General features: G+C 39.5%; 1 protein-coding gene across 1 annotated transcript in view; it reads left to right on the top strand.

The window, feature by feature from the left end:
* Positions 1-20066, top strand: part of C9 (complement C9) — a 54770-nt gene that overhangs the window by 21235 nt on the left and 13469 nt on the right. Inside the window, exons 5-8 of the mRNA XM_058718177.1 lie at positions 3239-3377; positions 11959-12228; positions 16785-17025; positions 19879-20004. Of these exons, the coding sequence (XP_058574160.1) occupies positions 3239-3377; positions 11959-12228; positions 16785-17025; positions 19879-20004 (776 nt within the window). The remainder of the gene's footprint in view (positions 1-3238; positions 3378-11958; positions 12229-16784; positions 17026-19878; positions 20005-20066) is intronic.

Here is a 20066-nt window from a genome sequence, read left to right as displayed (position 1 = left end):
TGAAAATTCTGTGGAATTGGAATAGAAATATGGATTCAAGAATAAAAAGGGGTAAGTGCATATGAACAATCTTTGTATCTTTCACTCATTTTGTAGTGAACCTAAAACTTCTCTGAAAAATAAATTGTCTTTTAAAAAAAAAGGAATAAAAAAGAATACCATACACTGTCTAGTTGCTAAAGATATATAAACATTGCAGTGATTTGATACCCACCCAATACTATGGCATTTCATTGGATTTATTTTAAAAAGAGGCAAAATAATTGTATTTTAAGGTGTAAATAAATATTTGTAGCCTGCTGAGAAATTATACCCTTTGCAACTACTTAAATTTAAGATGAAAAACTTTTTAAGTTTTTTTTTTATGTTTTGCTTATTTTTGAGAGAGAGAGAGAGAGAGAGAGAGAGAGAGAGACAGAGAGAAAGACAGAGCATGAGCAGGGGAGGGCAGAGAGAGAGAAGGAGACAGAATCTGAAGCAGGCTCCAGGCTCTGAGCGGTCAGCACAGAGCCCGACGCAGGGCTCGAACTCACCAGCCATGAGATCGTGACCTGAGCCGAAGTTGGATGTTCAACCGACTGAGCCACCTGGGCACCCCAAGATGAAAAATTGTATATGTCAAACTAAAATTGTGCAGGCAGGCTGAGTTGGACATCATCTCTTATAGAGTAAACAAGCAGAAAATCTGGACACTTCTACGTGAAGTCATGCCATGCACATTTCTACCTCCATGCTTTTATGCACACCATGCCTCCTGCCCTTGCATCCCCATCCTTCAAAACCCAAGTCAAATCCTACTTCTTCCAAAACTCCATTTATGACCCTGAAATGGGGTTTCTTCCTGTCGGGAACCTGTGTAGCACTTACCTGTGCTGCTCATTTGGCACATGTGTATTTGTCTTTGGATTATTTTGTTTTAAAGTTTATCTACTTATTTTGAGAAATCACACACAAGCGGGGTAGGGGCAGAGAGCGAGAGAGATCGACTCCCAAAAGTTTGGGTCGTGGTCTAGAAAATGGAAGAATTTCTGCTTTTGTGTCAAACTCAGTTACAACTGTGCAGATCAAACCTCCGTCTTGCAAAGCAGGAAAGAACATCCAATGGAAAAAAGACAGTCTCTTTAACAAATGGTGCTGGGAGAACTGGACAGCAACATGCAGAAGGTTGAAACTAGACCACTTTCTCACACCATTCACAAAAATAAACTCAAAATGGATAAAGGACCTGAATGTGAGACAGGAAACCATCAAAACCCTAGAGGAGAAAGCAGGAAAAGACCTCTCTGACCTCAGCCGTAGCAATCTCTTACTCGACACATCCCCAAAGGCAAGGGAATTAAAAGCAAAAGTGAATTACTGGGACCTTATGAAGATAAAAAGCTTCTGCACAGCAAAGGAAACAACCAACAAAACTAAAAGGCAACCAACGGAATGGGAAAAGATATTTGCAAATGACACATCGGACAAAGGGCTAGTATCCAAAATCTATAAAGAGCTCATCAAACTCCACACCCAAAAAACAAATAACCCAGTGAAGAAATGGGCAGAAGACATGAATAGACACTTCTCTAAAGAAGACATCCGGATGACCAACAGGCACATGAAAAGATGTTCAACGTCGCTCCTTATCAGGGAAATACAAATCAAAACCACACTCAGATACCACCTCACGCCAGTCAGAGTGGCCAAAATGAACAAATCAGGAGACTATAGATGCTGGAGAGGATGTGGAGAAACGGGAACCCTCTTGCACTGTTGGTGGGAATGCAAATTGGTGCAGCTGCTCTGGAAAGCAGTGTGGAGGTTCCTCAGAAAATTAAAAATAGACCTACCCTATGACCCAGCAATAGCACTGCTAGGAATTTATCCAAGGGATACAGGAGTACTGATGCATAGGGGCACTTGTACCCCAATGTTTACAGCAGCACTCTCAACAATAGCCAGATTATGGAAAGAGCCTAAATGTCCATCAACTGATGAATGGATAAAGAAATTGTGGTTTATATACACAATGGAATACTACGTGGCAATGAGAAAAAATGAAATATGGCCTTTTGTAGCAACGTGGATGGAACTGGAGAGTGTGATGCTAAGTGAAATAAGCCAAACAGAGAAAGACAGATACCATATGGTTTCACTCTTACGTGGATCCTGAGAAACGTAACAGAAACCCATGGGGGAGGGGAAGGAAAAAAAAAAAAAAAAAGAGGTTAGAGTGGGAGAGAGCCAAAGCACAAGAGACTGTTAAAAACTGAGAACAAACTGAGGGTTGATGGGGGGTGGGAGGGAGGGCAGGGTGCGTGTTGGGTATTGAGGAGGGCACCTTTTGGGATGAGCACTGGGTGTTGTATGGAAACCAATTTGACAGTAAATTTCATATATTAAAAACAAAACAAAACAAAACAAAACAAACCTCCGTCTTGGCCTCCTTGGTCTAGAACCCCATATTCCAGAGGCAGTCTAGATAGCAATGACTGTTCCTCCAATAAACAGAAGTGTTCTTCTCAGAGAATGCTTCTTGTTCATACGTTGCTTTGAGCCCTACAACTCAAACTTAACTTCTTTTAAGTTAAATAAGGTTTCTATTTCTGAATTGAACCTTTCCAAATAAAAATATTTTGCTGGGAGGAAAAAGTAGAACTTTTGAGAATGCCTTGTCAGGATGCTGAAATTTTTGTGTTTCCCTTTGGAAAATATAATACAGATGATATAAGCCTGGAGGGAATGAGGTTCTTGACAAGCAGTGAGGCAGATGGAGGAAAAAGCTTAAGTTTAAAGAGCATGGGGAGAGAAAGAGCCCCAATGTTGATTCGTAGATTAAAAATTACATGCATATGTTATACCGCCCCCCTGAGATGCTCTGTTCTCAAATAATTTAAATAGGTGGTATTACAGAGTTGGCTCTTAGTTCACTAAGGGAAGTTAGCTGAGAGTTACAACACTGGGGTTAAGACTCTAGGAGCCAGATGGTCCCTTGCTCCCTACTTACTGCATATCTTTCATTGTAGTCTCTGCAGTGCCGAGGTTGCCTGGAAGTTTATAAGGTCTTCCTAAGGTGTGCCTCCTGCCAGAGATGCAAAGCAGAAGTGAGCAGGCTCTTGCTTCTGTTCCTGATTATATCACGCATGTGTTGGGGGCGGGGGGCTGAGCCAAAGCTCTCTCTTTCCCCAGCTACAGAGGACTGCCTTGCATTAGCTCCTGGTATCGCCATCCCTAATGCTACTCTGTTCATTCTCAGCATCAACATCTTAGGGATGGATCCCCTAAACACACCTTTTGACAATGAGTTCTACAATGGATTCTGTGACCGGGTTCGGGATGGAAATACCTTGGTCTACTACCGCAGGCCCTGGAACGTGGCTTCTCTGGCCTATGAAGTAAGTCTCAGAAGCGACCACATTGCCCAACTTTTAGCTGAAAAGCCACTTCAATAAGTTTAACACTAAATAATTTGAAAAGTCCAGTGGAATATGAATTTGATGTGAATATAAGACTGACTTAAAGAAAAAGGGGTGTGGCTTCAATCTCTTTTGAAAACACACGGTGGTCTACAGCCAGTCCTCAGTAATGTGCACATAGCAGTAGAGTTTTGGCAAATACCTAGACCCCATAAAGAGAATCATCTAAGATCCTGATAAAACTAAAAATTAAATTAATGCTGATTTAAGTACTGGGTACACTGCTTGCATGCTATTCAAGACCACTTTTTGCTAGCATACCAGTGAAAACCCATCTTTATATTCCCCTTGGTAAAGCCTGCTTGACTAATGTGAATGGCTCTTTTCACTAACCTCACACCTCTCTAGCGCCTGTAAAGCTATTTCTTAAAATGACTTTTACTCTACACAATGCCACCCCAAACGTAATCATCTTCCTAAAAGTCACCTAAATTCTCTAGAACCATCACAAACTGGACCTGTCCATTTAAAAGATTAGTATTTATCTGGGGCACCTGGATGGCTCAGTCGGTTGAGCATCCAACTTCGGCGCAGGTCATGATCTCGCAGTCTGTGAGTTCGAGCCCGGCGTCGGGCTCTGTGCTGACAGCTCAGAGCCTGGAGCCTGCTTCTGGATTCTGTGTCTCCCTCTCTCTCTGCCCCTCCCCCGCCCATGCTCTGTCTTTCTCTCTCTCTCTCTCTCTCTCTCTGTCTCTGTCAAAAATAAATAAACATTAAAATTTTTTTTAAATAAAGATTAGTATTTATCACCTTTAGAGAGACTTGATCTAAGCAAGATATAATAAAGAACAATAATTGGCTTATTCTGAACCAGAAGCGATAACAATTTGTTTTCTTAAATGGTCTCATGGGTGACCCATAAAGTTTGCTTTATTCAGTTTTCACAGAGTCCTTTATTACTATTGTTACTCACAATGGTTTCAAAAACACATACACTTTTAAATGAATACAGTTGGTATTTCTATTATTTTTGACAATGTTGTAAAACAATACCTACCCATTGTAACCTGAAGTGATCGTGCTTTCCCATAAATACTAAAGAGTTTAAAGTCTGAACTATTTGGAGGGCATTTTTTTTCATATGCAGCCACATCACCCTATATTTTTGTACCTGTAAGTCCAGAATGGAATTGATTTTCCCCTAAATTTCAGGGAACATGTTGGATTATTGATCTTTCCCCGTCGATGCCAGATTTACCCTCTTTAAGCACATTTTTTGAGGGGAAGACGATCTTTCTAAAGAGTATTACAAATGTTCCACTTTCTTAAAAAAAAGAACATACCAAAGATAAGGTGACCTTTGTCATTGCTGATGGAAGAAGGGCTTGTTGTCTTACTTAATTTTGTTTCTTATCTGCATCACAGTTTTCCTGTCGTCACTGTGACCAGCCTCTTGGCTCCTCTATAGGTAGGAATGGCTGCAAGTGACACAAGATGGTGAGGGCTGGGGCATTGCATGGGACTGACCCTGAAGCTACATTCGGAGAGCAAATACAGTGTTTTCTCTTATTTGCAACCCTGGAAACAGAGGGGCTTCTGCACTCAGAGTAGTTTGGATTTTACAGAGGAGATGTGTTGCTTACCCTATAGATTACTTACACCCCCAGGGGAGCTGGGAGTAGCGTCCCATAACCAAACGCATTGGATGTGGACCTGGATTTTTAGTTGGTGTCAACTGATAGGAATGCTGATGAAGTTGGCTGGGAGTTTGCTAACGTCCCCAAATCACCTTCTTGGCGCTACAACTGCTGGTGCTCCCCCCACTCTAATCTGTTGTAGGCTTGGGAAATAGCCAAATTTGTTTCTGCCATACAGAAAAGAACCTAAGTGGAAATCTCTATTTTGACTTCTTAGAATTTCTTTTTGCACTTTCTAATATTCAATGTAATATTTTACCTCTTTTTTCATGCATATTATTACAGTAACTGAAGGCAAAGAATGCATTTTTATTTTATTTTGTTTTGGTTCATTTTATTTTATTTAAATTCAAGTTAGTTAACATATAGTATAATAATGGTTTCAGAGAATAATTTAGTGATTCACCACTTGCATATAACACTCAGTGCTCATCCCAACAAGTGCCTTCCTTAATGCCCATCACCCAATTAGCCATCCCCCCACTCAACATCCATCTAGCAGCCCTTAGTTTGTTCTCAGTATTGAAGAGTCTCTTGTGGTTTGCCTCCCTCTCTGTTTTTATTTTATTTTTGCCTCTTTTCCCCTATGTTTATCTGTTTTGTGTCTTAAATTCCACATATGAGTGAAATCATATATTTGTCTTTCTCTGAATGGCTTATTTCACTTAGCATAATACATTCTAATTCTATCACATTGTTGCAAATGGCAAGATTCATTCTTTTTGATTGCCGAGTAATATTCCATTGTGTATATATGTGTGTGTGTGTGTATATATGTGTGTGTGTGTGTGTATATATATATGTGTGTGTGTGTGTGTGTGTGGTGTATATATGTGTATATATATATATATATCTCCCATCTGAAGGCAAAGAATTCATTTTATACTTCTTTATATCCTATTATACTAATACCCAACTCAATATATGTATATGGAATATGCTCAACAAATTTTTATTGGATGAATTCATTTGTTTAAATCCTATTTTATTATTCACTGACAATAACTTACTGTCTTTTATTTGTTTTGAAAGAACTTTACTGGCCTATCATGAGATGAAGAATATTTCTTAATAAAGTCATCTTTCCCTGATACCTTCACACTCTCTCGGTGCCTCTTATCTCAAATGTGGCTCTGGTTCTAGAACACACTGCATAGGTTGGAATCCCAATTCTGCCCCTAAGCAGTGGTGAGATCTCAGGCATATTATTTATCCTCATCATGCCTCAGTTTACTCATCTTTAGAATAGAAATAATGATACCTACCTTGTAAAGATAAATGAATCTAAAACACTCAGGAAATTAGTGGCACATAGCAAACACTCAAATAATATTTGTATTATTCTTTCTTAAGAATATAGTTAGTAAAAGGCTTAGCTACAATTAAGTGTGTAATTAACAGTCACATTACATGTCAAGGTTTATTGGCTACTTTGTAAGTCAGAAGTAATGGCTAAGAACCACTGAAGCCTGCAGTTGTGGGGAAAAAGCAGTGATGGTTACATGCACGAATCAGTTCCTTTTCACTTGTTTTCCTCTGGTCCTCTCCACTTTTGTTGTTGAAAGTCATGATTTGTAAATCAGGTTTCAGGTTTTCATTACAATTTTCTTTAAACTGGATCACCATAAGTATGTAAGATTTATGAGATCAACAAAGAATTGTAAAATGCACTTGGATTATAATCATCTTTTCCTGCCCAAATCCTGCCAAAACCCTGGGTGACTTATATCCTGTGGCTGCCAATAACTTCTTGTTGCCTCTTAACATCCTGTATCTATTCTACGACAGCTACTCACATCTGGAGCCACATCCTTAACCTGTGTTCACCAAAACAGTGCTGTCTCTGAAAAATCTGAACATCAGGAAATCAAACATTTAACTCTTTGCCTCACTGCAACTGACCAGTCTCTCTGCTCTCACACTTGTTTAGACCACAGACCTACTCTTGGGCCCCATGGAGACCCAGTTCTTTGGCATCTATTTTCCTCCCAGATGATCTTACATAACAAATAAACTCACCATGGGTGTAAGGTATGGAGACAGACAGACAAAAGTGACACCCCCCCCCCCTCCACTGGATGATGATAGGCCACCAAAAAAGATGTGGGAAGTCAGGGAAGGGGGAGTCTGACAAAGAAAGAGTCAAAGTCAATTCCAAGAACAAGATAATGATTTGAGTGTTGATAATTTTGAGTGTGAGGTTCTGTGTGACGTCTAGGTGAAGTTGTCTTGCAAAGAGTAGATTATACAAACATGAGCAGAGACAGAACAATCTGAATTGGAGGCAGAAACTTAGGAATCATCAGCATACAGATGATCATTAAAAGCTTGAGAGTGCTTGAGATCCTCCAGGAAGCATACAATGAGAGAACAAAGAACATAGGAATGAGGTCCTAGAGCACAGCTAACATTTAAGACACAGGCAGGGAAAATGATCTCTCGAAGACACTGGCTAAATTTCAAATTACCCCCAAATTTAGTAGCTAAACAATTAGGCTGAGGGCGGCTCCTGAGATTGCAGTCAGTCTCTTCTTTCTAGGTCCTTCTCTCAATTAGTGAGAGATGGCATTAGTAATAATAATAGATAATGGATGTTTTTATTATCTATCTGCACAAAGTCTCAGTGGCCTCTTTAACAGTTTTATCTCTTTACCTTCTATTTCCAGTCACTCTCCCACCTCTCCCTTTCAATTTGAACTCTGAAATATTTATTGGTTGTATTCTATCTCTTCCACTCCCAGTGCCAGAAGTAATGTTTCTTTCTTTTCAAGAAGTATCAGCTGGATAAACCTTTATATAGGAGAGCTTTAACTGACCTTTATAATGTGCATGGCCTTCTGGAACACCCTTTGCCCCTCTTTGTAATTTCAGCTTCTCCACATCTGTTTATTTTGGTTTTCATAAAGAAACTTGCGGGGCACCTGGGTGGCTCAGTCAGTTAAGTGTCCAACTCTTGATTTCAGCTCGGGTCATGAACTCCTAGTTTGTGAGAACAAGCCCCGCCCTGGGCTCTGTGCTGACAGCACAGAGTCTGCTTGGGATTCTCTCTCTCTGCTGCCTCTCCCCCACTTGCATGCATGTTCTCGCTCTCAAAAGAAATAAATAAACATTAAATAAGAAAGAAAGAACCTTTATTCTATCCTTGCATCATCCTGCTTTCTATAATCTTGCCTCTTGGCCTCTCTTTAAAGATTTTTGCTCTTTCTTCATGATGAGTCCCACTATTGGTCCATCTCTGAATGCCTGGCATTGAGCTCAGACTTCTTTTTGGATGAATGGATATTTTCTTTGCCTTTTTCAACCCAACTTTTGTCTCTGTGCTTTCTAGAGTGACCTCACCTTCACTGTTTCAGACTCACTACTATCATCCTGGCATAGTGAGACAGGATTGCTCAATAGCTCCCTAACACCCTAAGGCTAATATTCTCTTACACCTACAAGCAATCCTCCACACTGCTAAGCTGATCTCTGCCAGTGCCACTTTCTTTCTAGCCATGTCAGGAATAGGTGCGGGTGCCTACAGATTACACCACTCCTATCTTGCAGCCAATTAGAACACAGTAGCTAAGAAGAGCTCAGTCTTCCAGGAGAGTTAGGGAGTAGTTTCCTGGTGCCATTTTGCTCGGCTTTGCCACTTCCCAGCATTGAAGACTGAGTAGAATTGTCTTCAGTTGCTTCTGTTAGAATAGATTGTCAAGTTTTAACAGGATAAAGATCAACAACAAGGAAGCCATGGCCTACTATCAGGAAGGTCAGAGGCCTATCCTGGCAGTACTCCAGATGGAGCTGGATAAAACCAGACAGGCCTAAAATGGCAGGTACCATGACAGGAAACCCCTGACCAAATTAGGGAGAAAAAGCACAAGGCCCTGCTTCTGGCCATATTCTGCCCCTTAGTTAATAACCATCAATAAAAGATAGAAACCCAACCCCCAGGGTGCATCTCTCTCTCTCTGTCTCTCTCTGTCTCTCTCTGTCTCTCTCTCTCTCTCTCTCTCTCTCTCACCTAATCACCTATATAAAGAATTTTACTTTAATAAACTTTTCCATTTATGTTGCTCATCCACTGTGTTGGGTGTCTGTCCTCAAATTCTTTCTCAGGTCAAGACCAACAAGTCACCTTCCCTGACTCCCTCCAGATGAGCTGGGTCAAGGCCTGAGGGCCCGGGGTCTCCCCAGCTCACCCAACAATACTTCCACTAGCCTTAGATCTCAAGGCAACAAAAATCCTATTCATGTTTCAAAGGCTAAGTTCAAGGCAACCTTTTCTGTGAGTCTTTTCTTTATTTTACTAGTCAGAATTTGTCAAGCCCTCTTTGGCAGTGTAGCATAAGAATTAACAGCTTGGCCCTGGAATCAGACTTTCTGGGTTTCAATGCTAGATGGACCACTTCCTAGCTGTGTGCCCTTGGACAAATTTCTTTCTTTTTTTTAATGTTTTTATTTATTTTTGAGACAGAGAGAGACAGAGGATGAGCAGGGGAGGGGCAGAGAGAGAGCGAGACACAGAATCTGAAGCAGGCTCCAGGCTCTGAGCTGTCAGCACAGAGCCTGACGCGGGGCTCAAACTCACAGGCTATGAGATCGTGACCTGAGCTAAAGTCAGATGCTTAACCGACTGAGCCACCCAGGCGCCCCTGGACAAATTTAACCTGCGTTTTCTTATTGGTAAAATGGGGAAGATTACAGAAATTATCTTAAAGATAAGAAATTAAATGTCTAATCCTACATAAACCACTTTTAACAGCCTCTGGCACAGAGTAAGCACTCAATAAATATTCACTATTATGGTTAGCAACATTGGACCTGCATATTAAATTTAATACATTTTTGTTAGTATCTACTACGTGACAGACACTTTACCAAGTCACGAGGCGATAGTGGTGTGTGGATAAGATAGACATGTTTCCAGACTTTTTGGAACTTACCATCTGAAAGTCTATTAAATAAGCAATCATAAAAGAAAAGGTCTTTCATTTTGTTTTACTTTAAAAGACATGACAGCTTATAGAAAATGGATTTGCTAGTCTGTAAGATTAGGAAAGACCCCTCCCCACTGAAGAAGTGATGTTTAAGCTAAGATTTGAAATAGGAGTGGGAATTAACCAGGTCAAGCTGTATAGCGTGTGTATGTGAGAGAACGTGTATGTGTTTGGTTTATGGGAGGATGGGGGAGGGGGAAAAGATGTCAGAGAACATTCTAGAAAGTAAAAGCAGCATAAATGGGCCCTTTGGTAGCAGGAAGCATAGGCTATGGAAATAGAAAAGTGTCTAAAGGGCTGGAGTACCCTCAGGGAGAGATTAACTTGGAGTAAGTCTAGTTTAGACTACCTCTTAAAGGCAGTGGGAAGACTGAAAATTTTTAAGCAGGGAAGTGACATGGTTAAGTTACTTTCCCCCTTTATATTGAGCACTTTCCCCAGGATCCCTTGATTTAATGAAAACTGTACACATTTTAGTCATTTCCATTAGATGGTAACTTTAGTTTCCCCGTCTGAGTCCATTCACGTCGGTATGACAAAATACGACAAACAGAGTAGCTTAGAAAAAGCAGAAATTTATTTCTTACAGTTCTGGAGATGAGAATATCAGAAGTTCTGGAAGTCCAAGATCAGAGTGCTAATCTGGTTGAGTTAAGGTCCTCTATTAGGCTACAAACTTTTCACATCCTCACATCCTGGAAGGAGCTGGGGAGCTCTTTGGGCTCAGGGGTATGAAAGCAGTAATCTCATTTGTGAAAGCCCCTCCCAAAGGCCACACCTCCTACCATCACATCGGGCACTGGGATTTTAACATATGCTATGAAACATAAAGTTTCAGACGATAGCATTCCCTGTGCGGAACAGTCCCCCAGTATATGCTAGGGAATCTGGTCCCAGCCACTGACTGAAGACATGGGCGTCTCTTTCTCACACTGGAGCGACAGCCTATCGCAGAGGACCTCTGGAAAGAGAGGTTAATCACTGAGACTAGCAACCCTCCCACTCATATCTGACAATTGCCAAGTTGGCTAAGAATTTTTTAATTGAAAGTTTTAATTTTTAACTAGGTTGTTCAGTTCAGGGTATTTTTTTTCCATGCAAAAAAAAATGAATATGGTATAAAAAAAAATGTGAAAAAGTCTGAACATCACAAAAGATTATTCAAGGAAATATAAGCCTGCTACCACTCAAGATTTCCAGATTTCCATTCCACAATTCCCCTTCTCAAGAGCAAACACTCTCTGCTTTGTCTATTTTTCCAGTAATTTCCTATGCACGTAAAAGCCTTTTTTTGCTTGCTTGTTTTCCCTTATTTATTTATTTATTTATTTACTTACTTACTTTTTAACAGACAGTAGAAGTGTAAAGGTTAAGAGACAATGCAGAACTTAACCTTCCTGCTTAAATTAATCAACATGCAGAAACTATTCAAAACCGAGCTGGCCCAGAAGCCTTCGTGGTCAGGATTAGCTTTATCATTTCTTTCTTCTTTTCTTTTTTTTACACAAATGAAAGTATATTGCACATCTGTTACACAAATTGTTCTGTAATTATTAACATATTTAACATCTGAAAGTTTCGCTGTGTTCTCAGCCCTTCCTATGCGGTGTCTCATTGTATTATCTCATAACACCCTTTGGGCTCCCTCTGGTGAGTCTCTCTATTTCGCGGAAGAAATCTGACACACAAGAGAAGTTACTGTGTCCTGTTCTCAAGAGTCATGGAGCCCGTACTGGAGTCCAGCCATGTCGCTTCAGTGCTTCACTCTTAACTCCTTTGCTCAAATACCTTTCAAATCATTGCTTGATTTTTATTTTATTCCATGCTTATTTAGGGTGGTTTTCTGTATGTTGTTTTTAACATCTCGTGATTCTCTTTTAGACCAAAGCCGATAAAAACTTCAGAACTGAATATTATGAAGAACAGATGCAAGCATTCAAACAAATTGTCCAAGAGAGGACATCGAATTTTAACGCAGATATAAATTTAAAATTCACACCTACGGAAGCAATTGAACAGTCCAAAAGTAAACTTCAAGAAACTTCTGACAATAAAGCACCCCTAGGTATTACAAATGCTGAGGCTAAATTTCGATTTGGGTATTCCAAAAATGAAACTTACCAACTGTTTTTGACACATTCTTCAAAGAAGGTAAGTTCAAACACTTAAACAGAGAATATGATGGGATATTTTTCAAAATAACCAAACCCCTTCTTCATGTTTTTTAATTTTTTTTTAATGTTTATTTATTCTTGAGAGTGAGAGAGACAGAGCATGAGTGGAGGACGGACAGAGAGAGAGGGAGACAAAGAATCTGTAGCAGGTTCCAGCCTCAGAGCTGTCAGCATAGACCCCGATGCAGGGCTCGAACTCAGGAACCGCAAGATCACCACCTGAGCCGAAGTCGGATGCCCAGCCAACTGAGCCACCCAGGCATTCCCCTCTTTTATTTATTTATTTATTTATTTTTTAAGATATGGGTTTAAAATTTTTTTTTCTTTATTTGTAAAGTTTATTTTTATTTTGAGAGAGAGAGAGAGAGAGGAGGGAAAGGACAGAGAGAGAGAGAGAGAGAGAGAATCCCAGGCAGGCTCCACGCTGACACTGATGTAGGGCTCGAACTCACAAACCATGAGATCATGACTTGAATCCAAACCAAGAGTCAGTGCTTAACAGATGAAGCCATGCAGGCACTCCCCCAAAACTGTTTCTTTTAAGTGTTTGGAGCACATAGAGCTCATTGGAAAGAGAGAAAAAAAAGAGAGAGAGGTAGTAATAGTCAACAAATCCTCAAATATGTAGCTAGAAGGTCAGGAAGAAGAATGCAGACTGGAGAAGAACTTGACAGGATCTGTAGTAGTATACGGGGGTGAGATGTTTGGTGGTGACGAACAGAGAACAAGCGTATTTAGAATTCAGAGCATACCTTTGGACTGAGATTGTGGTAATAGACTGTTCAATTTATGCTATCTTCAGAATTACAATGAAGAATCATACTGAGGAATTTTGGTAATTTACTGCAATGCCCTACACTGATGGCTATGTACTTACTATGAAGTGTCTCTAAAGTAATGATGCCATGAAATTATACACGTAGCATATGAAACTTGTCTGCTTCCTCTGTAATCACACCTTTAGTTTGAAGCTTTGCAAATGTGTTTGTTTTTTAATATTTAATCCCAATTTAGAATTTTGTTTCATCCCCTTTGAAATAAATATAGAATGTACTTTCTGTAATCAGTATGATGCTGGTAAAATGTTCCTTCTTCATTTTCTGATAACACAGTCACTTATTTAGATACCCGCTCCTCCTTTAAAAAATAATAATAATTCACTCTTAGTACTTTGCTCAATCATTATAATTGTTTTGTATGGGTCTGTACATTGTCTCTATATTAACATGCATACCCATCCAAAGTATGTAGTTGGAAAATCCTTTAAGTCATGCAGAAAATATTTAATGTGGATTTCCTATGTGGCCAGGCACTGTTCCAGGTACTTAGGATACATTTGTGAACCAAACTGGAGAAGATTCCGGTCCTCATGGAACTGAAAGTTCATCACAGAGAGATAGATAAAACAAACATAAGCACAAAATAGCAAACCACATAGTATTTAGAAAGTGTTAAGTGCTATGGAATAAAGTGAAAAGTAGAGTAACAGAAGGGAAATCAGGAGTGCTGGGAAAATGGCAGTATTAAAAAGAAAGCTCAAGGAAATCTGAGTGAAGATCTGAAGGAGAGGAAATAACCAAATAGTCATATTTGGGATGATGCACCTGGCAAAAGGAACTGTTAGAGACAAGCCTGTCAGGTGGGAGCATAACTGTCCATTGGCCCAGAGTGAACCAGAAGGAGAATAAGTTAGAAAGGTTACCCTGAACCAGGTCATGAAATTTAGCTTTTTCTCTGAGTGGTATGGGAGGTCACTAGAATTATTTTTTAATAGAAGATTGACATACTCTAATATAATTTAAATGATAAGAAATATGAGAGTTAAGAGCAAAAGCAAGATTTGTTGAAAGCTATTGTAAGAATCCAGGTGAGTGATGATGGACACAAGTGTAGAGTCAAGCATGACTCTAAGGTTTTTCACCTGAGCAACTGGAAAGATGAAGTTGCTACCAAACGAGATAGATGGGGCACCTGGGTGGCTCAGTCAGTTAAGTGTCCCATTCTTGATTTGGCTCTGGTCATGATCTTATGGTTTGTGAGCTCAAGCTCCATGTTGGGCTCTGTGCTGACAGCATGGAGCCTGCTTGGAATTTTCTCTCTCTCTCAAAATAAATGACTACACATTTTGTAAAAAAGAGAGAGAGAGAGAGAGAGAGAAGATCCAACACTAAACTCAAGGAACATCAATAGAAAGAGGAAGAAGCAGCAGAGGACAGCAAGATGTGGCAGGTATAATGCCCTAGAACCTCACTACTCAAAGTGTGGTCCATGGGTCAACAACATCAGCACCGCTGGGAAGCTGGAACCTCAGCCTCTAAGCCAGACCTGCTGAATCAGAATTGCATTTTAACAAGATTCTACAGGTGATGTGTTCGCACTTTACAGCTTGAGAAGAACTGCCCTAGGAGATAAGAAAAGAAACTATCAAAGAGAAAGGAGTAATGAGCTGTGCCAAATGTGCTGATATGTCAAAGAAGAGGGACTAAGAAGTAATTGCTACCGGCTTTATCACTGTGAAGGTCACTGGTGACCTTGACAAGAGAAGTTTTGTTGAAGTAGTGAGGAGAGCTGAATGACTGGATTAGATTTAAGAGAAAATGGGGAGAGAGGAATTGAAAACAGCCAGTACAGAGAGTTTTTTAAATGAATTTCGCTTTTAATAAGGACAAAGAAATGGGCAGCAAATCATTAGACAAGTGAGGTCAAGAGATTTTGACACAGAAGGAACAACTTTATGTTTGGATGGAAATGATCTAATATCTACCTCTAAAATAAGTGGGGCCAAAGAACATAACGTCTTTCTGACAAATTATACTCCTAATTTAGCAACAACGAAAAGGAATCCAAATATGTTTTGTGCATCCTTGAGACTCCGCTGAGAATTATGATGGAGGTCATCAGGAGAACTCATATGATTTATTGTATATGGAGTAAGTTTCTTTAAGATTTTTGTTGAAGACTGAATCACCGACCATCACATGGAGTGAAGTTATACACTGTGAACAACTGTGCTTCCAGAACACAGAAAGTTTGGTGTGATGTTCATATATACCAAGCTATACTTTTAAAAGCTAATAATATGCTTTAAAGCTCTATGCAATCAACATGTGTCAACCACTACTCTAGAAGAACCTTAAACGAACCATCTACAAAACCATAGGTGTCAATTATAGTTTAGTTTTGGCTGGGACAGTCTATGGTTTTCTCTTGGAAATTTAAGCCATCATCTCTGGGAATGATTAACTGTTCACCTATTTAGGTCTTAAAATATTGTCCACCTTATTATTACCAAAAATTCAGTGGAGTGTCTGGGTGACTCAGTAAGTTAAGTGTCTGACTCTTGATTTCTGTCCAGGTCATGGTAGCATCGTTCATGATATCAAGCCCTGTGTTGGGCTCTATGTTGACAGCGTGGAGCCTACTTGAGATTCTCTCCCTCTCTGTCTCTGTCTCTGTCTCTGTCTCTCTCTCAGAATAAATAAATAAACTTAAAAAAAAATTGAAAGTACATAGTAGAAGGAGCAGGGAGACCTGAAGCCTACATTTATAGGACCAATCACTGCACAGTCTATTTTTGTGATTTGGGGCAAATAACTTGATACCTTTGGATCAGACTTTCTTGGTCTGCAAAATGAGATTGGGTTGCATACATAATGTCTACTTTTTCTTTCATTGCCAACATTCTAAAATCAACTTAATGAGGTATAATTTATAAGCAAAAACACACAAATATTTTAAGCCTATAGCTCCATGAGTTTTGACTATTGTAGGTATCCATCCATGTAACCACCTCCTCATACAAGGTATAGAACATTTCCACCACCTCAAGAAAATTCCGTCATGCCCTTTTTCAGCCACTCCCTTACTGCCTGAGAGGCAAGCTCTCCAGATTTCTCTGACTGTAGCTTAATTTCACCTGTTCTAGAACTTCATATGAGTGAAATCACATAGTACATACTCTTTTGTGCTTGACTTTTTTCATTCAGAGTACTATTTTTAAGATTTGTTTATATTATTGCATGTATCAGTAGTTTGTTCCCTTTTTGTTGCTAACTGGTATTCCTTTGTGTGAACATACCACAATTTGTTTATCAATCTTCTGTTGGTGGACATTTGAGTTGTTTCCAGTTTTAAGCTATTCTGACTAAAGCTGCTATGAAAGTCTTGTATGGATCTTTTTGTGGGCTATTTTCTCATTGACCGTAGGTCAATATGTAGAAGTGAAATTGCTGGCCATAGGGTAAATGTGTGTTTACTTTTATAAGAAACTGCTAGGCAGTTCTCCAGGGGGATTAGACCATTCTACATTCCCACCGGCAGTGTTTGAGAGCCCCCGTGCTGCACACTTTCATCAACAGTTGGGACTAACGGCATTCTGAGTTTGCCACCCTACTGGGTTAAAGTATCTATGGTCACCAAAACAAAACAAACAAACACAAATTATTGCCTGGGGAAATCCTAAATTTTGTGATTTTTAACTTTGAAATAATGGCTACTAAACTCATATTCATTTTCTTCTGCTCTACAACAAAGGAAAAAGTGTTCCTGCATGTGAAGGGAGTAATTCATCTGGGAAGATTTACGATGAGAAGTCGGGATGTCATGCTGACAACAACTTTCTTGGAGGACATAAAAGCTCTGCCACCTACCTACGCAAAGGGGGAATATTTTGCATTTTTGGAAACCTACGGAACCCACTACAGTAGCTCTGGGTCTCTAGGAGGACTCTATGAACTAATATATGTTTTGGATAAAGCAGCCATGGAAGAGAAAGGTACACCTAGAAACAGAGCTCTTACCTCTAAAGCTGTTTTAACCAATCATTATTCCTGTTGCTAACCTCTTTCAATGATTAATGGCTTTCAAATAAATTCCTATACACTGCTTCTTTGAGAGAACTCTCTCTCTCTGCCCTTTGGCATCAAAATCCTGTTAAAACAGCAAATAGCGAATTGACTTCTAGACCTCAAACACGATGACTTGATCATGAACTTGATCACGATGGCTTGATCATGACTTGATCAGCAGCACTATTACAAAATGCACAAAATTATACTGCAGTTTAAGATCAGTTGGCGACGATGCTTTGAGTGGAATACTACTTAAAAAGTAGAAAAAGTACAAGAGACATAATTCACATCATCTATTTCTTAATCAATAAATGGGTTCCATTACATGTTTGTCAATACTTTTGCAAAGGACTCTTGAGCATTGGAAGGGAAATAGTGTTCTAAATTTTCTCTGAGGGAGGAGGGAGAAAGTAATATTAAGATGTAAATCTAATGTCTTAAAGCAAAGGTGGAAAATTAGTTTTACCTCATAGAATGACAAGCTTAATCATATGGTGGTAGTTGAATTGACTCCACGTTGAGCAGATGTCTGATCACACTTGAAGTTATGGGAAAGAAGGCCATGGTTGATCATCAATGTCTGCCATGGGTTCAGGAAAGGCCTATGTACTACATAATTACCATACTGGCCTAAAGGTTTCATCTAAGCCTTTTAAGAATAAAGTGCATGCAAAGTGACTGTGTTAATAAGTTTTAATTACTCATTTCGTGAGAAATTGTGGCTAGTTGTAATATTCCTTGCAGAGGAGATAGATGCCAGCATATCTCCTTTCTCTGCCCTCAAATGTTTTCAGCGTGTCTCTTAGGGAGGGAAGTGTTGCCAAAAAACGTTTCCGTGGCTCTTTCTCTTAGCCTCTGTCTGTTTCAAGTGAAGAATTGGATATGGCTATGAGCTTACAGCCGGACACTGTCCTCACGGTTTGTAAACATTTTAGAGATGAAACAACTATGAATAGCCAGAACTAACTGCTCTTGATGCCTCAGTCTAGTCTTGAGCGGGTAGAGGCACTGCCAGGAGAAATGGAATATGAAGTTGTTTGACTTGTACTGCCTCACAGGGCTATATCCTGTGAGACAGCGTAATGAAGCCTCCTGAGTCCTGCCCGGCAGGCTATTTTGATAAATATCACATGGGCAAGGGGCACAAGAGGACTGTGTCTTGAGTGACCTGAAAATCAGAAGAGAAAGGCTCAGCAACGGTGATCAAAACACAAGGAACACTTCAGGCTAAGAGTTGGCTTGGTGAAAAAGCTCCATGAGCTAAAATCTTTAATCTTGGGTAACTCAGACCTACCCACTTAAATTTACTTATCGTCTGACCTTAGTAGACAAGGATCATTAGGTCAATCCTTTGAAAAGGAAGTCATCCTTCTTGCTTCTTCATTGGCAATACCTGAGGACCAAACCACGTCCTACACCTAGATTTGGGATGTCCAGACCCTGTCTGGACAAGAAAAGACCCACAGCTGAGGCAGAAAATCTAAGCTCATTGGGATCACTTAGATATTTTCATACCCATCTTCGGAATCAAAGTCTTTATGCTTCCTAGGTTAAAGTTGGAAATCTAGTATTCTGGATTCCTTGCATGGCCTTCCATTTTTATCCTCCGTCTTCCTTTCATAGGGAAATCCACCTGATATTTTTCAAGTTCTCACTGGTTGTGGGTACACAAAAAATATTTGCTGAATAAATGAATGCTTAAATGTCCCCAGATCCCTACTTCTATATTTTACTATGAAACCCAGGGACTAACTTCACTTCTCCCTTTCCTTTTTCACAAAGCATTTGTGTGTGTGTGTGTGTGTGTGTGTGTGTGTGTGTTCTGAAATGATAAATAAGACTGAAAACTGACATGGTCAATGAACTGAGGCAGTTTACCCTTGTAATAAAATAATCATTTTCTCTGCTAAATAGATAATAAAGTATATACTTGAATTAAATATTAGGATTTTTCTTCCTAGTAACTGTAGTATCCACACACCAGTGAGTCAGCTTCCAAAACTGATGTCTACTAAGTAGCATTCATAGGACCAAAGCAAAGTTGTCGCATGTATAAGCCATCTGCTCAAAGCAATGAACTCACTACCTTAATGAACAGAGTCTTCCAAAGAGGAATCAGAGATGTTGATGCATCCCATGACCAAATTATGAAGTCAATACAGAGAAGTGCTTAACAGCCAGACAACTCTGGTTCATATGGTAACTTGGCTAATTGCTGAATCCCACTGGCAGGTAACTTATCTGCTCTGTCGTTCCATATCCTCATCTGTAAAATGAGGATAATAGAACTTACCTTGAAAGGTTAATGTGAGGATTAAATTAATTGATGCTTGGAAAGATTTGGGGTATATGATGAGTATTCAATATATGTTAGACATCAAAGTCTGTCTCCCATGATGTTAGAAGTAAAGGACTTTACTGTAACTGCCCTATTCTGAGTGATGTCTCTTTTAAACAAGAAGTAAATTTATATGTCCTTTGTTAGTAAGTTGACGAGCAAATTCAAAAGGAGGCCACTAGATTCTAATATTATCCATTCATCAGTTGATGGACTTTTAGGCTCTTTCCATAATTTGGCTATTGTTGGAAGTGCTGTTATAAACATTGGGGTACGAGTGCCCTATGCATCAAAGCAGAGCAAATATGACCTTGCATTTGAGTTCAGTAATAATGTCCAGGAATCCGAGTATGTTTCTTACAAAATAGTACAATTGAAATGTATTTATTGAAGTAATTTAGACATTATTTAATGATTTTCAACTAAATACATTAAACAGGTGTTGAAATAAGGGATGTACAGAGATGCCTCGGGTTTAGTTTGGATGCTTCTCTGAATGCTGGAGCTAAACTCACAGGAAAGATCAATAAAAACGATTGTTTAAAGAGGGGTGAAGGTGGAACTGGTAAGTATGGCTTACCTCACTAGTTTAAAAAAAAGGAGGAGGTGTTGTCAATGAACACTGCC

The sequence above is a fragment of the Neofelis nebulosa genome, chromosome 1, assembly GCF_028018385.1.
Source record: "Neofelis nebulosa isolate mNeoNeb1 chromosome 1, mNeoNeb1.pri, whole genome shotgun sequence".
Taxonomy (NCBI): domain Eukaryota; kingdom Metazoa; phylum Chordata; class Mammalia; order Carnivora; family Felidae; genus Neofelis; species Neofelis nebulosa.
The sequence above is the reverse complement of the archived record's forward strand: the minus strand, read 5'-3'. Positions and strand labels throughout refer to the sequence as shown.